General features: G+C 46.9%; 1 protein-coding gene across 1 annotated transcript in view; it reads left to right on the top strand.

Annotated features, from left to right (window-relative positions):
- The window catches only part of LOC144146903 (uncharacterized), a 723,365-nt gene that overhangs the window by 542,396 nt on the left and 159,743 nt on the right, over positions 1-21,226 (top strand). The window contains exon 7 of the mRNA XM_077678868.1: positions 20,779-20,926. Within this exon, the coding sequence (XP_077534994.1) occupies positions 20,779-20,926 (148 nt within the window). The remainder of the gene's footprint in view (positions 1-20,778; positions 20,927-21,226) is intronic.

Below are 21,226 nucleotides of genomic sequence, written 5' to 3'. Positions count from 1 at the left end.
AAAGAACGAACCTTTTTACATCCCTCAAAAAAGAAAACTTTACCAACTGTCGCACAAAAATGCGTTAACGCTACCCATTATTGCGTACGCGTCGAATAGTTTTAGAACGGCCCGTGTGCTTCCGAGAGGAATGCCAAATAAATATCGTGAAAACACCATAAAACTTTTGAACGTTAGCTCCTCAGCAGTGAAGTAATACCAAAGCGTGCCACAGTGTGATCACCATAAACAGGTTGCAAACCACCACGCGGGCGAATGTAAATAAATTTGGGCTGTTCCTTTCTCGACCTTCTCTCGTAGCCCCACGGTTACGGCCAAATAATACTCAAAGGAAGCACCTAAGTAACCGGGGTCGTTACCCACTTGATATCTTGGAATACCACTGGTGCAGTGCCCCAGTTTCAATGTCAGAGGCCGCGGCACTTATCCTCTTACAGCACACCGACTACCATAGCAAAACCCTTACACCATGTCGACCATTTGAGCCGCGCTCGGCTGAGTTACGCAGAAGACAGCAATATTGTCAGTGTAGTCCAAAACGCTAACAACAGCTACATAAAGTGTAAATACCCGAACAGTTTTGTTTCCTATTATGTCTAAACACAAGAATTCGATGTTTATGCAGAAGGGACAGGGGTACCCATGTTTCACCGCATACTATAATACTTCAGTACTTCTTTCCACCATATTGTTTAGAGTAATTCCAGTTGTACAACCGCTGTAGGCCACGTGCACACGTTCTCGAATAACAGACCCAATCTAAGTGTGTTTCGAGACTGCCATAATACCATTGTGCGACACGCGATCGAAGCTCCGCATAGGTCGACTGGTAAAATTGTGTTACCGGTGTGAATCCCGTCACAGTTCTCAGGTACACTATAAGCCTTGGGTTTTTTTTTCATGACAATCGATCTTTCGTTTATCTTACATGTTTTATGAGTCCCTACTAAGATGCCGACAGCAATCTGCAACATTTTAATCAGTGTTTTACAGTCGACATTTGTTAAGGTTATTCGGTGGTACGATGTGACCTGACGGAGTTTGACAAAGTTCTTTGTTTAAGGAATATCAATTATGTGAGGAGACCGAAATGACGGTGGCACCACCCCTGACGTAAAAACTGCTCTGAACACGTCAGCTAATGCAGGGAATATCTGAGGTTTCAGGGTCTTTAAAATGCAGCAGTAAAGGCACCAGGGCCTTGGGGCTTTCATTTATTGTCCGCCTCAACCGTGATACAATATTCCAATATACTCGTTTCCTCATCTATTCTTGAACGCACGACACAAATTACAACTTGGACATTGTAAGTTGTGCCGATCTTCTGGAAAACAAGGGATTGCTGTTCTCAAAAAACGCACTTTAAAAATCTATATTTTCGCCACAAAATGATTTTTGTATTCAAATTCCCCTATTTATTTGCGTTGAGTGTATCTTTTTTCTACACCGAGTGCTCTCTTGATGGGCATTTCACTCGCTATCATTCTTTCCGCTCGCGCCATAACGAGCGCTGCGTGATAACGTTTCGCATCTATCAACTCAAGTTTCGCTTTGTATCCCGTATCTCATCTTTAGGCGCACCCGTTGCTGGGCTTCCTTCTGAAACCGTCGTCGGAAAGTGAGACCACAAAAGGCTTTCATGCTTTCGTTCATCCTCTTTACTGGTGCTTCCTCTTTCGCTTCCTGGTCTTTTTGTTTCTTTTGGAGGTGTTCCCATTGAAGTCGTATTTTTCACTGCTACAGTTATCCTTCTTTTTCGCAGCTGCTCTTACTTGTTGCACAAAAAAATCATCCTCTAAGAGTGGACAGTTTATTTCCGTACATACCTTGTATTTTATATTTGTTTTCTTTTTTATTTTCAGGACAAAAGGAACTAAGTAGTGCTCCATGAAAGAGACAGAAGGCACGCTGCAGTCACACTGTCAGGGCACTAGTAGTTCCTTGAAATATACACCCTGTCCAATGTGGGCGTGGCAAAACAATTGATGATGGCGAAACCATTGGTGATACTGGACATCTATTACGCTGTCAGCACACTCTATCAAGTCCTTCGACTAAAATCCTTCACCATTTCATATAATATGAGGTGATGCCACATCTCGAGTTGTAGAGCTAGTTGAACCTGGTGCTGAAATCTGCACAATTCATGTCCCCTGTCTACACAATGTGTCGATAATTATTAACGTACTTTTTGATAGCTCCGAAAAAAATTACACATTTACTGAACTCTCGCCGGTGCATAGACACCGATTCCTTGCCACAAAACTGTTGAAAATGAGAAGTTATAAACTACGAAGCGTCCATTTAGGCATGTTGCATTTTCTGGTAACACAATAACTGCGAACACAACACGCAGACGCCTCTACTGTGTGGCTAAACACGCATAATACTGCATCGTAAAGGGACGCTCCATACAGTCGGTCTCATCGTAGCTTTCGTCTGCTCTATAGCGACGACTTCAAAGTCCTACTGCGTGAGTATGAAGTACTGTTGATTTTACCTTCTCGTAGCGCAAAGTAGTCGCGCATTGATGGTAGCTAGTCGAAAGGGCTATGTTGGGAGAGCTGCTTTGAGGGACCAAACCAAGCGAACGCCACTCACCTCAATCTCACGCCATAAGTTGTGCTCAAATCTAAACTTGTTCACGAGATCGCGCCCCATTTTTTTGGCGACAGCAGCTGTGGGTGGGTTCTGGTCCGCTCGTGTTTTTTTTTCTTCGTTTCCTGCCACTGCGGCCTTCCCAGGTTTCGTTCTTCCGCAGCATTGGAACCTCCTTCGTAGTGACGCTTGTTAGCATACACCTCGATATCCACGTCCTCACTCTCCTCCCTGTTACCGGCCGTTACAGTGAAGTCCCTTACTTGGGCGGTGGCGTATCGAGAAGAGACGGCTGCTGGCATACTATATATGTCGGTGGTTTGCTCACGCCCTCTTCCGCATTGGTTGTTGCTGACGTTTAGGGGCTGAGGCTCAGGAGCTGCGGGCTCCGCGGCTCCTTGTGTTTCTTCCTCGTCCATAATCAGTTCGCTGTTGTCTCCTTCCAAGTCTCGGCCCACAGCCCGGGCATACGAGGAGAAGGTTCAGTCAACCTGCTCGTGCTTGAAGGCGTGGCACCTAAGTAACCGTCATTTTTGGCGAATATGTGCGGCTTTATCATGCCTGAAGCACATCGGGGCTCGTCCAGTTACCGCAGCGAGCGACGTCATGGGGCCTAACCGCATTTGGCGCGGAAGCCGGTCTGGTGCGATGCATTCACGCAAAACTAAACACGCAGTCCGGGATGTTGCCTCACATCAAGTGTCATTCATCACCTCGTCTATATACGTCACCGAACTCGTGAATATCTTCTGTGCCCCGTTGTTGATCTCGTTGAAGGTGATACAAGTGCAGCTTTACCCCTATTTTCTGCTTTACACGTTAAGCGAGAAAACAAAGTTGTCGTTTATATAACGCCGAGAGGCTCTCTTTCCAGCACCTTTGCCTTTGCATCATCCGTCCCGAAATCATTAAGCCAAACATAGTATGCCTAATAGGCCCGTATGCCTCAAGCTTGTTTTTGCCACTCCAGCGTCTTTCAGCCGCTGCCTCAAGTCGTGAACGATGAACGATCGTCAATGAATGATTGGAATGACTGCCCGTTTATCAAGGAAGTTCATGTAACCATATAAACTAATCGAGTTAAAAAATTGCACAAACTCTACAATGGGTGGGAATTGAACAAGGGTCCTCCGGAATGCGAGACTAGCACAGAACCCCTGTGATTAGCCTCCTTTATAACGATGCCCTACGCCACCAATGCTTTTTTTTTTTTTACATGGTACTTATTGCACTTCAGTCCAATCTAGGAAATGATATTTACAACACGTATCTACAACTACGTACACATACAGATGAGTTGATTACGAGATCAAAAACAAAACTAAATACAATGAACAATTACATACACCTGGTTTTAACGGGGGCAACAGTGAACTAATAAGGAGGTGGATACCAGACAGCGCGAGAATCATTTTGGTCGAAGTCGTCTTCAATATATGATCATTTGACAGAAGTGTGGTCCGGAAGGAACCATAGGCTCAGCGTGTCTATCCAGCTTTCGCGTTTTCCATTAACAATGCAGAGCGATTATAAAAAAAAACAAGTGTATGCCCCATCACTATCTTCGGGTGATACGAGATACTTTCTGCTATGTGGAGTCAATTCGAAGTCCTTCAAGAGTTCATTGGAGGACATCTCAAAAAAAGTAAATCATCCTTAGCATTTATGAAGCAATTGTTTCCGGCACATCGCACAGGCGACAGTTTACAGAAGACAAAAATGTTCCGGTTGGCCAGCCACGTCTTAACAGGCAAAGTTTCGGTATGCAGTTTGAAGAAGAACGTTTTTGTTGAGGGAGAAAAGCGACATTTTACGGAAACTTAAGAGCGCATGTCGTCCAGTCCACGAGACATGGTGAGCATATAATCTCTTGAAAAACGAACCAACGAAAATCTTATTAAAGGGTCCACTTCATACATAAACCCCACAAACAAGGCCTGGGCGAAAATGGTGATGACACAACAAGATTAGGCAAAACATCGGCGAGGTTAACTTGCAAAAAAGGGCAAATAAGAACGTGGGTTGCGTCCCGCAAAAAGAACCATACAACTATTCGCAGCACAAAGAGGTGGGTTAAACCCAGCCCACCATCTCAGACTGGTCTAAAAAGGTTATCACACCTCATCGGCTCCATGGTGGACGACCCCACAAGTGTGGCGAAAACCCGATGGAACCGCTGTATGCGACTCCGAGCGCAATGAATAATTTGAATTACATATACCAAGTTTGATGCCAAGAACATGTTACATGCCTGGGGCCTTTCGAAAATCGACAGGTTATGCGGCACGAAAGACTGTGAATAACTACGAAGGGCCTCAGGGCGCCCGCGTCAATAACGGACGCTATGTCGTTAGGAGTCCAGCGGAAAGCCGACATATTAGGTGGCACACAGGACCTTTGAATGCCGTCACACTCGGTTGGTGTTAGTGCCCATGAGCTGAAACAAAGTCCAGAGCTCTTCAAAAGGTTGACTTTAGCACCATAAATTAACCCGAATTCTTCTGTCATAAAAATTACTTCATCAATACTTGGTTTTCACTATAGAAAAAGGCCAAGTCGTCAGCATGCACCAGTAGTTTGAATTCTTTTCCGAACTTATTAAAACCCCGAATGCTACTGCACTGGAGCACACTGCGACATAAAGGCTGTAATTAGAGTGCAAGAAGTAAGGGTGATATTGGGCAGCCTTGCTTTACTGACGAATGTATAGGCACGCGCTTCGAAAGCTGACCATGAACAATTAGGCGGGTGAGCAGTTACTATAACACAGATTTACTTCCCTTGAAAACTACCGAACCAACGTTGGTCCGCTCTAACAAAGAGAAAAAAAAAGAGAACAAAAAGAGAACAAAAGAAAGAGAACAAAGAGAACAAAAAAAAAAGATCTATCTGCAGTACGGCGTGCTGCTCATAGGAATCTTTACAGAACTGAAGGACTGTTCGTGCAATGTGTAAATTTGTCTGTATTGATCGTTCGCGCAGTCCACACGTTTGATGCTGGTCAATAGTATGGGCATGGCAAACTGCATACGGTTACATAATATATTCTCGAATATTTTGTAGTCAACATTTGCCAGAGTGATTGTTCTTCAGCTATCCATAGATCGCAATTTTTCATGGTCTCTACTTTTGGGAATTAGTACTGTATGGCTTTTAGTGAGTGATGGGGGAAGAGAATTTACATCCAGACAACAATTAAAAACTCCGAAGAGAACTTAACATAAAAGAGACTTAAAAGCCTTATAAAACTCTCCTGACAGTCCATCGGGTACAGGGGTTTGGAGACCGAAAGCTGGTTGACTGCGGCATCTATCTCTTCTAGAGTAATAAGGCCGCTTATAATGGAACTGTCGTCACCTGTCAATGGCTTTACTAGGGAGACGAAATGCCCCAAAAGGTCGCTATCAGTAGAATGAGAGGCACCGTTGAATAGTTTCTTATAATAATTTTCAAATTCTGATATCTGTTTCGTGCTAGTTAAAAGAACACTATTTGACTTTATATTCGGAATGAACTTAGTTGCGGCGTGGTGGCGCTCGTCAAGTAAAGCCTGCCGTGTCGCATTCTCAGAGTGCATAGCACAATTGTTCCGGGACCGTGCACGTGCATCCAGATATCGTTGCGCATCAAACTTCTGAAACTGACATTTTACGGTAGCATTTTTTTTCACGCAAGTGCCCGGCTTTTCGCTTTCAATTTCGTGAATGTTATGCAGGCTTTTTTGCAATAATATATTCCGGTGATGCGTGTAGAAAGCATTCATCGAACCACATTCAATCGCTATTCCCCGAACTTCCTGCTTGGACGGCTCCTATGCTGCAAGTAAAGGCAAGTGCATGGAAAGGCGGGACTGCAGTGTTGCCCGCACACGACCACAAAATCCCTCATTCCACAATAAAGACGAATTAAACTTCCAAATCACTTTCTCCTACTGAAAGTAGAACAAAGCGATTCGGATTTAGATAGGGGTACATAGACGTGAAAATTTAAACAGAAAAATCGTGCACCCCTCCGCCTAACGGTGACGATGGTTGAAAGAGAAGCTTTTTTTGTCCCGAATCAAATCGCGAAGGGTCAAAGTCAAAGCCACCGCGATCAAAACGTCCAAACTGCGTGCGAGTCAAAGCACAAAGCTAAACGAGTCAGTCCAAACCGTCGGCGAATCAAAGACCAAACTCAGACGACAAGCAAGGAACCCCCGACGAGAAAGCTTCGTGTTCAACCATTGTCGTCGTTAGACGGAGAGGTGCAAGATTTTTCTTTGCCCTGAATAACGTGCAGGAGGAGGACTAAATGTCTTTGTTATGTAGCTCTATGGAAGAGTCCTCGTTCCAGGACCCCTTGAGAGCATCCTACTTCTTGGGCTGTCTTCACCAGCCAAAGCTGGTCGTCAGGGTCCTAGCTGTACAGTGCCCTCTCCCAGTGCTTAGGGGAGGGGAAGGGCCGGGGGCGTTTGTGAGGATTTTGGTTTTTGCACCACATGACGTGGTAGAGGGTGCCCGGAGCCTCGCATAAGCGGCATTGCGAGTAGTAGAGGGTGGGTCTAGAATGTGGGCTCCAGTGGGGTGCATTCTGTATATAACGTCACGTCCGAGGCATGCAAACTAAACAATGCAGGCGTTTGATAGTTTGGGAGGGTCTTGACAACATACACTTTCTGTTTAAGCATTATTTCATTTTGGCCAGCCGGCTGAATCACGCAGCGACAGACAGACAGACAGACAGACAGACAGACAGACAGACAGACAGACAGACAGACAGACAGCGGGAATTCGACACTCGTGCTTTCGCATCTTTGCACCATACGGAGTGCTTACGTGTCCCCGTTGTTTTCTGAAAAAAAAAATGACTTCGGGCCTGGAATGGAGTTGAGTGAGATACCAAAGGTCAGTTCTGTCAAAAAAAAAAAAACAAGGTTGTATTTCGTCTTGAGAAGTCACGTCGAGGAATCATGGACTCCTCCTCAGTATTGTATAAATTACCCGGTTACATCATGTGCTCACTGACTTATCGGTATCGTTGTTCCTCCATCATGCAATAACTGCGTCTCTCGCAACCTAGGAGAAAGACGCGCATCGTACCTTATTCCTATGAAGGTTGTTGCAAAACTTGGGGAACCCGCAGAAGTTAGCGGCATCGGCTGTTGGCGTTGTCGCTCACTAGTCTTCTCCAGTCCCTGTGAAGGTTACGTCAACCACCTCATAATATGCACTCACCGCATATTCATCCAAGGCTGGGACCTTACATTGTCAACACTGCAAGGACGACCAAGAAATCAAAGCCCCTTTATATAACTACAACGATGGTTGAAGCGCGAAGATTTATTCCACCTCAAACCGAGACAAATCAAAGTCCAATCTAGTAAGGGGTTCGTTCGTTGTCATTTGCCCATGATGGCAGCTGGCGATGCACTGACTAGTAGTCTCGATGCAACGACCATGTTCACCTGCGTCTAACGCCGAAACGCCTTGCCTCAAAGCCAACTTTGTCCCGTGTTCTATTGAACGTGACAATGACGATGATGATGATAATGATATTGAGGTGTTTGACACGTAATCACTCGGGGGATGGGCCAGGGATGAAGTGTTGACGTGCACCGGCGCTTGAAGTGCCTTGGGGAAGATCATCATCATCATCATCATCATCATCATCATCATCATGATGATGATGATAAAGATGATGATGATGATTGCTATTGGTTTCCCCTTTGAAGCGGAGTGATGACATGTCATCTTACCAAAAAGGACTACTATAACCATGTTTTACACTCTTGGTTTAATACTAGCGCTGCTTAGGGCAGGGACTAAAGCTTATTAGGCCCGAAATACTTTTTTTTTCCCTGTTACAGGGGGTAACTGTCCTAGGCAATATTCCCCTCTCTGCTTTTCGTCCACCAGCATTCTAATCTGCTTTTCGTCCCCTCGACAGCCTTGAAGTTAACTTCCCCTGTGATACCCTTAAATCCTAGGGCTTCTGGAAGCCCAATATTCCCTTCATGTAGATTTGGATGGATACCCTCACATTCTAACACTATGTACCGCATAGTTTCTGTTTCCTTTGCGCAGACCACACATACCCAGTCATTTTGTGAATACTTCCCCACAAAACTCTTAGTTCGCAGGCAACCTGCTCTCGCCTCAAAAAGCAAAGCACTGCCCTGGGAATTATCGTAGAAATTTTCGTTTATCCACACTCCCAAATATTTATATTCCTTCACTCTAGGTAATTCGCCTTGCTGGATAACCCATTGTATAAGTTGGCTTTCCTGCAGTACGTTTTAGGTGTAATGATTTGTATTTTGGACTGTGGCTTGTGACTTCGGAGACATTGGCTTTCGACCAGAGAAAGCTTCGGGTTTCAACTATATTTCCCTTAACCCACAACCATCATCATTGTCAGAGAAAGTTGGCTTTCCTGCAGTGCGCTTTGGTGTGGACGGTCGCCATCAGTGAGCCACAGAAAGCTTAGCTGTAAATTACCAACTGCTTCGACCATATCGGAAGGGTGCAATCGGATAGGCGTGGGCTTGATAACGCGAGGGACCCAGGTTTAAGTACGACAACGGAAACGTGTTTTTTTTTGTTTTTTTTTTTGCGGTGCTTGTATATAGTTGACTTTCTTTTAGCGCGCTTTGCAGCGCGCTGGACGACATAAGTGAGGCATAGGAACCTTCGCCTTCTCTGCCGGAGCCATACCCTACCTGAGCCGGCTGAGCTGTAACCTACATTCGGACGCAACATATACAATTTTTAATTTACAAACGGTGGCAAGCGTGATTTAGGCGCCGACGTGGAGGCGTAGGCTATATAATGTATAACCTCCAACGCGGGCAAAACAATTCCAAGAATCCGGTGATTTCTCGGTTTCGTAATCAGCCTTCGGCTCAGCGAAAGCACGCACGTGTTTTGCCTCAAAGAATCTCGTGTGGCTGTTGCATGCAAAACTGGTTTTCTTTGGAAAAGATGTTTGGGGGTACGTCTGCATTATTAATTGAAAAATGAGATTGGACACATAACATGAAGCTTCTTGGCGTAAGGCTTACCAGGGATCTTCAGTACATGCCTAAGTAACCTTCAAGCCATGCAAATAAGTTAGGTACAGGCCGTTGAAACCGCCTAACATTTTCCTGATGAAATTAAATTCGACTGCGGCAAGCCTATCGCTTGGCATGACCTAAGCAACAGTAGGAATCACTTTACAGCATTATGTTTGACCCAACAACAGCTATTCAGTGCAATTTGCCTACTGGGCGAACTCTCCCAGGAAAACTCCGGGTAATTTTCTTCCATTCGTACTTTCAGTACGAATGGAAGGAAGTTTCCATTCGCTAAATAGCAGACGCTAACGACATCATTTGGCAGCGGCCATGGCGCCGCTGCGACCAAAACAGCGCGGTCGGCTCATGGGTGCGCCCATGTGCTGCCGCCCTATACTGTCAAGGACACACGCTGCGAGTGAGTGAGCCTCGCCCGCTCGCACGCCATATTTCATCTCCGGCCGCCGTCTTTAGTTTGCTAGGCCTCTCCTTAGCGTAAACATCCATCTAGTCTCCCTCGGTTACAATCAACTCTGCTCTAGCACGTCTCAATGGGATGGGCTTCGCGACTGTCTATGCTCCGCTCGTCTCGGCCGCCAACCGCGCAGGCTGCGATGCCTGCAGATGCGCGGAGACAATCGACCATCTCACGTGTCGCTGCCCCGGTTCGGTTCCCTAGAACATGCCCCCTCCGCCGCTCTGAATAAGATGGATGATCGATCGCTGTCAGGCCTGAAACTTTTGAAATGCTAGTCCCAGCCATCTCCGGCGCAGAATGCAACAAAAGCACATTTTGCCTTTCTTCAGCCCACTGTCGTGTGCGACCAAATTTAGGAGCTGCGCGCTTTTCCCTTCTGAGTGCGCGGTCTCGCTTTGTGATTCCTTGTTTTCTGTTTATAGAGGACTTTTATTGCCTTTTTTTATTCCGCAGGAAGAGTTGCACATCGAACCTAATTAACCCAATGGCATTTTCTTCAACGCCGGCTCTCGTTCTAGAGCAAATATTCATGAAGTCACTTTTTCTCGAAACCAGAGCAGGATTTCTTTTGGAGATCGTGCTAGCCGCAAGTGTTCTCCCTGTGCAGAGGGACCGGCTTCCTCAAACTAATCAAAATGGTTCATCCATTCGTTAATTCCCCAACCAAATAATTTCAACTCAGCGTTTGGGCACATTTTAATAATACCCTTAAAAAGTTCTTAATCGATTACATTATTGTACAGCAAATTTTGTTAGCCTTTTGTTGGTCGGGATTTTTTGTGTCCGCCTGCGAAGAAAAAAGAACGCCTGAAAAGCTCGCAGAGCGTATCGCGTATGGAGAACACAGGACGCATGTGGGGAGAGTAGAAAAACCCAAGCTACAGAGAGCTGATTCGAGAAAAGAGAGAAGTAGTGGCGGCAGGTGAATGCGACTGGGCGTATATTACAATGAATATAAAAAACAATAAACCAAAATAAGCAAAATTATGTAAAATGAATTCGGAATAAAAATGAATACATTGATTATTAATATAAATAACAATGAAATGGTTGCGGCTTAGCTCACCTAACCTTGGATATCCAAAGCAAAAGCTTGCCTTATCCCGGTTAAGTTTTGGGTTCAGTTCGTTAACCTTAGATTTAGCTGTAACTATTACACCATTTGTCCAAAGGCTGCCTTTCTATGCGGATGTGGTCCTACTTCCGGCGTTTTGCGAGCATGAGGGCTCTCCGCGTGATATCCGCTGGGTTGTCAGACGCCGCTTGCTGACGACGCTTCAAAGCCTCCAGCTCCCGCACGACGCTGAGAGAAGACGGCCGAGCATCGCTCTCATCCATGGCCGGGCTCATGTGCACGCGGCGAGACACGTGGTCAGGTGCGAAACAAATGCGGAGGGCGCATGCGCCAAGCCAGCAGTGGCGGCGGCCGCGGCGAACGCGGCGGCCGTCGGTGGAGCTCGGCCCGGCGAGTCACGCATGCGCTGCCAAGGACACGGCGCAGCTGCGGTCATATTAAAGTCAAATTTACCGCGACGTCGAAATCGTTCGACGAGTCTAGTAAACATTTGCATTAATAAAACGTTAAAAAAAAAAAACGGCTAGCCCAACGCCGCCTGTATTAACATTGCCTGACGCGTCGCGCACTTTTCAATGGGAAGGGTAGGAACGCTTAGTTCAGGCACTGATCCGCTATGTGGCGCGTGCCAGCGGACATCTCGCCTTACGTCACTGCTCGCGAGTCGCGAATGCTGCACCCACTTCTACGACGTGTGTCTGTCAGCTTGCCTGTTGGGCTTCAAGGACCGTTTCGCTTACATCTTAGCCGCGACGGGGCGCTAGTTCTGTGGCGCACTGGGGGATCTCGTTCAACGTGTCGCTCGCTTCATACTTGCTGCATTTTTCCAAAGATAAAGACGGAGGCGGACTGAAATAGTGTAAGAACATACTTATTGTCGGGTAGACATATAGCTAACAGAAAAACGATATTTTCGGATGGGGCAGCCATTATTTTGCTGATATTTTTCTTTCTGGAGTATTTAGAGAAGAAAAAATTGCGTGCACTTTTTTTGTTCAGGCGCTCACTTCTACGATTACTTTCCAATAATATCACGTGCTTGTAAACTTCAGAAAATTATAGGAAACAAAAAAATAAGCAGCTAGGATCCCGCCACGCTGTCCGGGTGCTTCTACATATATACAGTCCTCAATTTTAGAAGTGCGTACCGATGCGGAGTGCGAACAGCAGGGTCAAAATAATACCTAAATGCGGAGGGGATAGAGGTGGGATGCCCCACTCAGAAAATTTCAGGGCCTGTGATCCGAGTAGATAAGCCCGCAAAGCCGGCATCAGCCTGCGGCAGCGCAAGGGATTTTGCTTCGTGACAAAGGAAGTTTTATCAGTGACAGACCAAGACAGACAGGCATGGTGAAAAACAAGAAGGCGTAGGAGCGCCGCCTCGGGAACGCTAAACAAACTTTCCACTATTTTTCATAGTTTCCGAGAAGCGGCGCTGGCTGGCGGACACGAAAGCACGCTGGAAGGCTACGGAGCGGGGAAGGGTAGGAGAGAGCAACAGGAGAGTGGCTGTTTGGCCATTTTTCGCTCACGCGTTAGGCACTGTTTATAGAGGCGGCGTTGGCTAGCCGAACAGCACCTGGATTCAGCGAGAAGTGAAGACACCCGCTGTTGGAACTTCCTTTTCCTCATCTGTAGCAGACGACGCCATCACCATCATTTTCACCATGCTTCTCACGAGCTGTCTCACGCTAGTGGCTGCGCCGGCTCGCGCCCGCTTTCTAGCAGATTCCATTAAAAAACCTCATTCCATCAAGACGTCTCGTTCCGCTTTCTGAACATCGCGCCGCAGCTGGAGGACCCAGAAGTCCAACACCCTCCATCATTATTGGTGACTTCAATGCGGGTTTGTCCAGCGAGGAATTGCGGGGTTTTCGACGTTTGTCAGGGAGCGCCTTCAGCTCTAATGTTCCGATGACCCAAATTTTAACCCACTACGGGCAACACAACCTGTATAGATTAGGCGTTTCCTAAATATCTCGCGCGTGTTGGGGCCGAGTCCATCGGAGTGTCCCATAGTGACCTAGAAACCGTTGTTGCTAGAGTTCCTACCGAATAATAAAACTTTCAGAACACGCATTTGTGTGAGTGCCAACTGATTTTAATCGTTCGTTTGCTTTGGTTAACCCAGAAGCTTCGCCGACCATCGCCTTCGGTAGGACAGGACGGCTGCTTAATCTTTTTATACCTTTTATGAAATGAGTGAAGAATTCATAGCGGTAAAGCCTAACTTCTGCCGACGTGACTTCACGCACGTCGGCAATATATATATATATATATATATATATATATATATATATATATATATATATATATATATATATATATATATATATATGCGTCTAAATTAAGTTATTCGTGTTGGAAAGTGCGTGAAGTATTCGCTCGCTCATTATAAATTACTGCAGTAGATGGGACTGATTCAACATACATATTAGAAAACGGTCAATCTATGCTTCTTGTTTACGATAAATCGCTTCGATATATTACCATGGTATTTGCTGTTTCCGTTTCAGCGGCGATAACGCTCAGCGCATCTCGCCCCTATATCTCGCTCGCAGTGCGCGAACAGTGTGCGCTGGCGCAGTATTAGTCAAGTTTTGTTTACGATCTACCTGTCATTTAAACTCATGCAATGCTTCTTTCTTCGCTCTTCAAGCATTAACTGTAGCTGCTAAATAGGCCTCCCGTTCAAATGGCCAGCGCGCGCAAGCGAACCTTTCTTTTTCTTTAATTTCGGGTTTGTACTGGTGCTTACGGGACGCACTCGGCTGTAATTCGAAAGCATTAAATTTCATTTCATTTCATTTTATTTTCCTTAAAGACCCCCAAATGGGGATATTACATAAGGGGTGGTGTAAGCACAGGAAATAGTAATTTGTAGCCACAAAAATTTTAACAGGACAGGTGAGCCGTTACTTCGGCACTGAAAGAAGACGGGCTGGTGATGGCGGCGATATGGTGGGGAAGGCCGTTCCAGTCCTTTGCCGCGCGGGGAAAAAAGGAGGCATCGAAGGTGGTGGTGCGGGTACGGTGACCTGAAACTTGAAGTGTATGACCGGTGCGATGAGATATATACGTCTGTGGGGTGATGTAAGGTGCGCAGTTGAGCGAAGAATAAAAGAATCTATGAAACAGAGAAAGGGTGGCGATGCGACGTCGAAAACAAAGAGGCTCCAGTCCCGATTGTGATTTTAAAGATGAAATGCTGATATCGTTGGAGTATGCGGAATGGATGAACCTGGTAGCACGGTTTTGAACAGATTCAAGTGCGTTGATGAGATATATTTGGTGTTGGTTCCAGATGGCGCATGCGTATTGAAGTTTGGAAAGAACAAGAGATTTGTATGCGAGTTGCTTGACATGTGGCGGAGCATGGCGCACATGACGTTTGAGAAAACCAAGCGTTCTATTGGCTGAGGCGATGATGTTGGTTACGTGAGCCTTCCATGAAAGATCATGCGACAGGATAACACCGAGGTATTTGAACGAAGGTACTAGGTTTATTAAAACGTTAGAAATGCTGTACAGAAAAGCTAAAGGATTATGCCGGCGGGTAAACGATATAACTTTACATTTGGAAGGATTGAGTGTCATCAGCCACAAATCGCACCATCCTTGAATATGAAGGAGGTCTTGTTGTAGGGCTAGCTGATCGGATGTGTTGGTGACGGGCCGGTAAATGACGCAGTCATCAGCGTACAGACGAATATGACTTGAAATGTGCGATGGGAGGTCATTGATGTATATGAGAAACAGGAGGGGGGCGAGAACAGACCCTTGTGGGACGCCGGACATTACTGGATGCGAAGTTGAAGGCTGGTTGTTCATTGTTACAAATTGCGAGCGGTTGCTTAGAAATTCTCTTATCCAGTTAAGAATGTTTCTGTCTAAGTTGAGCTGAGAAAGTTTTAGTAACAGTCGTTGGTGGGGAACCTTGTCAAAGGCCTTAGCGAAGTCTAGAAATATGACATCTGTTTGCAGGTTAGCATCAAGGTTAGAATGGAGGTCATGAAGAATGGCCTATTGACCGAAAAATCCGGCCTCTGCGGCAGCGAAATGGCTCCTAAAATGGTCGATTGCGGAAACAGTATGAAACTGAATAAATGAGGTTGAAAAGGAACCCCTCACCACCCCTTCCTAAAGAAAGCTGAGAGAAGCGTGAAAGCTCAAAGTGCGTCCAACCATCACTGAAAGTGCGTCAAATCGATCGTCAGACCTTCAATGACCCAAATCGCAGGTGAAGAACGAACCCAATGACGATTTTTCGCGCACTAAGTAAACTCATCTGCGAACGACCCAAAGGTGTACCGATACGTGGTTGAAGAGATAAACGTGTACAATTGTACGCCTTCTTCATGATCGATGCGTGTATGGTCTTATTTAGAAACACTCCCTTTTCGCGATTTTCAAGTAACCCTTTTGACACAGTGGAAGCCCTGTTTCACGCACGCGCCACAGATCTTGCCAGAGCTTTTCGGTTGACTCGCCGGTCTATGGGGAAATGCATTAGGTATTTGACAGGATGCCATCGGTCCCACTGAGAAATCTTTCGCTTTAAAATTACAAAGGGAAGACGAGACCCACAGATGTAACACAGAGTCTATGTGCCTGGGGGTCTGGATGGAATGCGAACATAGGTGTCCTAAATGTGAATCGAGCATGCTTCCCGCCACACCATGAAGTTGAGCTCCGTGAGTGTGGTTTATTAAAGATGCTCCTAGTGCATGCGTGACAGACTTATACATATAAAACGTAGACAACCGCTACACGCAGGCCGACGTACAACGAGTTTGGCGTTGTTTGGCATTTTGTGGGATAAACCCTCAGGTAACTGCGACAATGGCAGTCCGATTCGTGAGAGAGGGTTGAAAACGAGTCAACAGCAATCCCGTCCGCTCTTCGCGGCGGGGTGTATCGTACCATTACGAAGTCTAAACCTCTACCCGCCAGACGGTGAACACACCATGGCCACAAAAGAAGACATCGGAGAAGTGTATCTTAACCCATAGACGCTACCGAACGCCCAACGTGAGAATAAACGCACTTGAACTTTGGCAGTACAGTCCAGAGAATTGTCGTCTACAGGAAAATATGCTACCGTATCATCTCGGAAAAGTAGCGATTGCCGCGATTTCTTAGTCCTCAACTTGTTCTGAACTTTTGTCCGCTTCGTCTACACCAGGAATCACTTGAAGGTGACCGGTGAAATCTTCGTTGCTCAAGGTCAGCGGGTCCTCACCGCCGCACCTTTCAATTTAAACAGGCACCTCTCAGCATCGTTTTACCCGCCGCGGTGGCTCACTGGCTATGGCGCTGTGCTGCTGAGCTCGAGGACGCGGGTTCGATTGCCGGCCGCGGCGGACGCTTTTCTGATGGAGGCGAAAAGGAAAAACGCCCGTGTACGAGATTACGGCGAACGTTAAAGATTTCCAGGTGTTCAAATTTAATCCCGAGCCCTCCACTACGGCGCGCCTCAAAGCCTGCGTTGCATCGGCGCGTTAAAACCTACAATAAATCAAATCAATCTCATGGTCGTTTTGTCTCAGACCAGTAGCATAACCGCTGAGACTTGTTAGAGTTGGAAGGAGGGCTCGGGCTGAGGATGGACATACTTTCAATGCAACTGTCTCCGGAGTACATCTTCGTATCGCACAACCCACAAGAAGCGCTAGCAGGTCTTGGCGGCACGGTTAGCACAGTTCTGGTCTCTCACGCCAATACATCAAACTCGCGGCAGGCCTAGGTGGAGAAATTTTCAAAATTCCAGCAGCAGTCGTTCGAGGCAACGCAAGAAAAGGGAAAATAGACCCATATTATCCGCAGCGCTGCCCGCACCTGCGTACATCTTGGTACAGTTGCGCACAACTGCGTGCAGTTTGGGCTCTCAAGCCTGCAGTATTGAACAAATAAAAGAAATCAGTGTCATTACACTCTGCGAAAATGGATGGCCAGTGGCGCTGTTTTGGGGTTATTGGTTGGCCACAAACTCCCGCTCAAACCACGCCGTTGCACCATGGGAATCTTCAGAGAGAGTGTAGCCCCGCCGAGGCCTTACGCGTATTCCTCCTCGTAGACCGTGGTATTCGGTGGGCCTACAGAAATCATCGATTGATTGATTGTGGGGTTTTGCGCCGAAGCTACACCTGGACTATGAGGCGCGCCGTAATGGAGGGCGCAGGGTTAATTTTTACCCCTGGAGATCTTTAACGTGCGCCGAAATCTAGACACTAAGGCGTCTCCGCTTTGCGCCTCCATCAGAAAAGCGGCCACCATGGTCGCGATCGAACCCACCACCTTGGGCTCAGCAGCACAACGTCATGAAAGCGCGTTTACGCTTGGCGTCCGCGGCCCGACCGTCGTCGGGGGTCTCCTTCGGCCGCGTTCGCACACATTGCCGCCTATTTCTTTCTTTATGAGTAGGCTACACTGTGCAAAACACAATCTGGAAAAGCCAGCTTACAGAAACCAAGCTTTCCCCGATCTCCTTAAAGTCGGCTTCACTTCTAAACACAGATATATTGCTGGAAATACATTTTATTAGGGGTAACATCCGCAGTTTTATACGAACATATGGAGCGCCGGAGGTGAAAAGTGGCCGAGGGGAGATGGTGTGCCGAAGTGAGGAGAGGGGCGCTGCTTTTCTCTGCCTATACGCACGCAAACAAAACAGCTCCGCTGTAAAAAATTGACTGGCGATTACTATGCTCCCTCATGCGAAATTTGAGCGCAGCGCGAACTGCAGTCTTCTCGGTGACGGTGCACAGCTGCTGCGTCTCAGGAAGTCAACGCGTCAACAGAAAACGCACGACGGTGCGTGCTACCCTGGCGTTAGTCTCGCACGACGTCGCCACCGCCGAGCATGTCTCGCGCGGCTTTGGCATACCGCCCTCCCCTCATATTTTTGCAATACTTTCCGCTAGCTCTATGTAGCTTATCTTCGGTGTCCTGCTCGTTCACTCGGTCAGAACGAGGCCTACAGCGACGGGAGACGCGGAACCACAGCAGCAGCTCCGCTTTAAAATAGTTAATAAATAAATCTAGTTGGCGCCACCGCACAGGTGGCCACCGCCGTGGGGCCGAGTGGCTAGTGCATAGACCCTATGGTCACATGGTATGTGTAATTAGCTTTAAAAACCATCAACGCAACCCCAATCCCCCATCCAAAAAGACTCCGCCGCGGGGTTTCAGTGGCGAAGATGTGCGCTGAGCCCAAAGACCCGCTGATCCCAGTCGCGGCGCCCGTTCTTTTGATGGAGGCGAAAAAAAAATGAATAGGCCAGTCAACTCTGTGAAGGTAGAATTCCAACGAATCTGTCGTTGAAATTGGTTCAGAAACTCCAACATCGACGACATTTTCTTGTGCTTGTCAACATTAACCGTATGACTAAGTTTAGGTCGGCATGTGCAATCTATGCAGTGCATTCCTACATGCACTGTATCGCAGTGTATGCAAGTACAGTGCCTATTTTAGTGAGCTTTGAACTGCACAAGATCGTGCATTGGGATGCGGTCAGTTTGCTTTGAGTATTTCTTTCCGCACGTGAAAGTAACACGAGACAACATTTTCCTGCACTCCACAAACTGCGCACCATCTTTCATTGCACAGCCTCCCTTGTTTGTGCTTTACTTTTCGACGACCTTTCACACTGCTGGGTAGATTTTTGCTAATTCGTTTTGGTTGAAAACATTGCACGCACTCCATACCTCGACGTCATTGTCTTCAGGCAATGGGGAGTGTTAATGACAGCTACATTGCCAGCTCCGCACCCAACTTCCTTTTCCTTGTCTTGGGCCTCACTTCCCCCTTTTTTTCTTTACTTCTCCGAACCTTTTTTCGCATGCCGAAAGGGCCCTCGGCCTTCTGTGCACCTGCGGCTCTCAACTGGCGGGCCTGGACGGCAACACTGTTGCAACAAATGTTTGCATGATTTTGTTAGCGCTGATTTTATTGAGGAAATTGCCCCGCCGTTCTTCCCCACCTTACAATGCCCCGATTTATAACTGAGAAAAGGCTTGTCCGATTACGATCCAGCAAGCGACGAGTCGAACAAACTTAATTACGCGATACAGATTTGGTGTTGCTTTGGTACCTCGAAAGAATACTCTAGGCCGAATCCCTTCTTTTTCAAAAGTTTTCATCAAATCTAGAAGCATACTGCTACCTGGACCGTCTTTTACCGTAACAAGGTAGTCATCCACAAATCTGAGCAACTTAAACCGCATGCCATCTAGGTCATTCTCAATAGCCCTATCTGCCTTGATTAAAAATGTATTACAAAGGACCGGGGCAGCTCTAGAACGAACGCAAATGTCTGCTTTCTAAACGTACACTTTGCCACCCCACCCCACCAATGTGGAGCTTAGGTATAGTGTTACCCACTCCAAAAAACCTTATAAACACACAGCCCACCATCATTAAGACAAGCACTGGAAATATCTCCCAACTTCCGTACACAGTCGTGCGCGCACAAAATAACAGTTGGTTGGATGCCAAGCGAACCTGAGAACATTTAGACTATTTGGCATACGAACGTGTCGCTGAATGAAGCCCGGACACGCGAGAAAGTTTCGGAACACACACTCGAGGGCAATCTCTCCTTGACGTTCGTAGGATTATCCTGGTGTTCAGCCTGTTTCACCGCGGTTTTGGCCCGGCGGTTTCCTTACCCGGCCGTAGCACGCCTCCCCCTCTCGCCTTTCCCCCGTCGCACGTTTTCTCCAACATAGCGCCCATAGGTGTTTGTAGTGTGAATCTACATCATAGGTTTGCGAATGTACTGCTTGATCGATTGATTAGTCAACGAAGTTAACCATAGATTAGTACATTAACTGATTAATCAGTTGTTTATTCAACTTAAACGTCTCAGTAATAGGAACAAGCGAAAGGGGACCTTCCCCATGCTGCTTTAAGAGCGGTTGAGCAGCATAAGCAGCTTGAACCGTCTCGGCAGAAATCGGTAACCGTTATTTCTTTTAGTTCAGTTACGGTTCCGTTTCAGCTTGCTGAAAAAAGCATAGGTTCTAGTTCAGGTTCATATTCGGCATGAATACCGGCTCACCCTCGGGTTTCGGTTGGGGTTCCATTCTGGTTCGACACTTCGGTTAAAATAGCTTCACGCAACTGATTCTACGAAAGCGGCTTCACAAGGCAGACTATTACAAAACTGTGAGGGGGAAGGGTTTTTTGTCAATACCTGCATCGCATATAATATGCATCGTATGGACGTTTTTCGCCCCCAGGTCGAAGCATGCTGTTCTGAGAGCTTGTAGATTCCGCCTCTATCACTGCAGCCCTCCCTACGCACGCAACTTTCAGCTTGGAACGCTCGGGCTGGCGAAACACATAAAAAACGGAGGGGAAGTGCACATCGTCCGATGGACTGATCTGGCGGTGTTTATTTGGATAGGAATTTGATTAATGTCTTCGCTCCAATCGGGCCAACAAGAACGTAAGCAATATTTGTTATTTTTTACGCTAGCTTGAAAGTGTTTTGACGTATGTATTCATTTGGTGACACCAGTTCAAACGCTCCCACCTTGGGCCGCGGGCAGCTGCGTGTTGCTGACTTCACATTTGCTTGTTTACAGGGCCGCCGAAATTCGATGTCAAGTTTCGAGCCCATGCCGTGAAGAGGGGGGAAAAAGCACGCCTCCTCTGCACGGCCATTGGGGACCTCCCTATCGCCGTATCCTGGTCCAAAAACAACGACAGGGTACCGGAAAAGAGCAAGTACAAGTGCGTGACGTTTCTACTTTTTCGTCTCGTTGTGTCAGGCGTAACAAACGGGAAATAGTCGCTTGAACGCGGAAAACCTGTGAGAAGAATATGTGCTTAGTTTCCGATGCCTGTCGTACCCGCAAAAATGCGTTATCTTTAAAAGATACGGTGCCATTTTAAAGCGAAGTCCATAGATCTATGTTTCAAGAAACGTATGAGGTACGCAGTATCGCACAGGAAATCGGAGCGCACACCAGGAAAGATAAACAGCAGTGTTGGAGGACGGTCGGCGGCTACCGCGCCTGCATTGCAAGCCGC

The sequence above is a fragment of the Haemaphysalis longicornis genome, unplaced genomic scaffold (genome assembly GCF_048455015.1).
Source record: "Haemaphysalis longicornis isolate Haplotype H1 unplaced genomic scaffold, Haemaphysalis longicornis Haplotype H1 scaffold_1, whole genome shotgun sequence".
Taxonomy (NCBI): Eukaryota; Metazoa; Arthropoda; class Arachnida; order Ixodida; family Ixodidae; genus Haemaphysalis; species Haemaphysalis longicornis.
The sequence above is the reverse complement of the archived record's forward strand: the minus strand, read 5'-3'. Positions and strand labels throughout refer to the sequence as shown.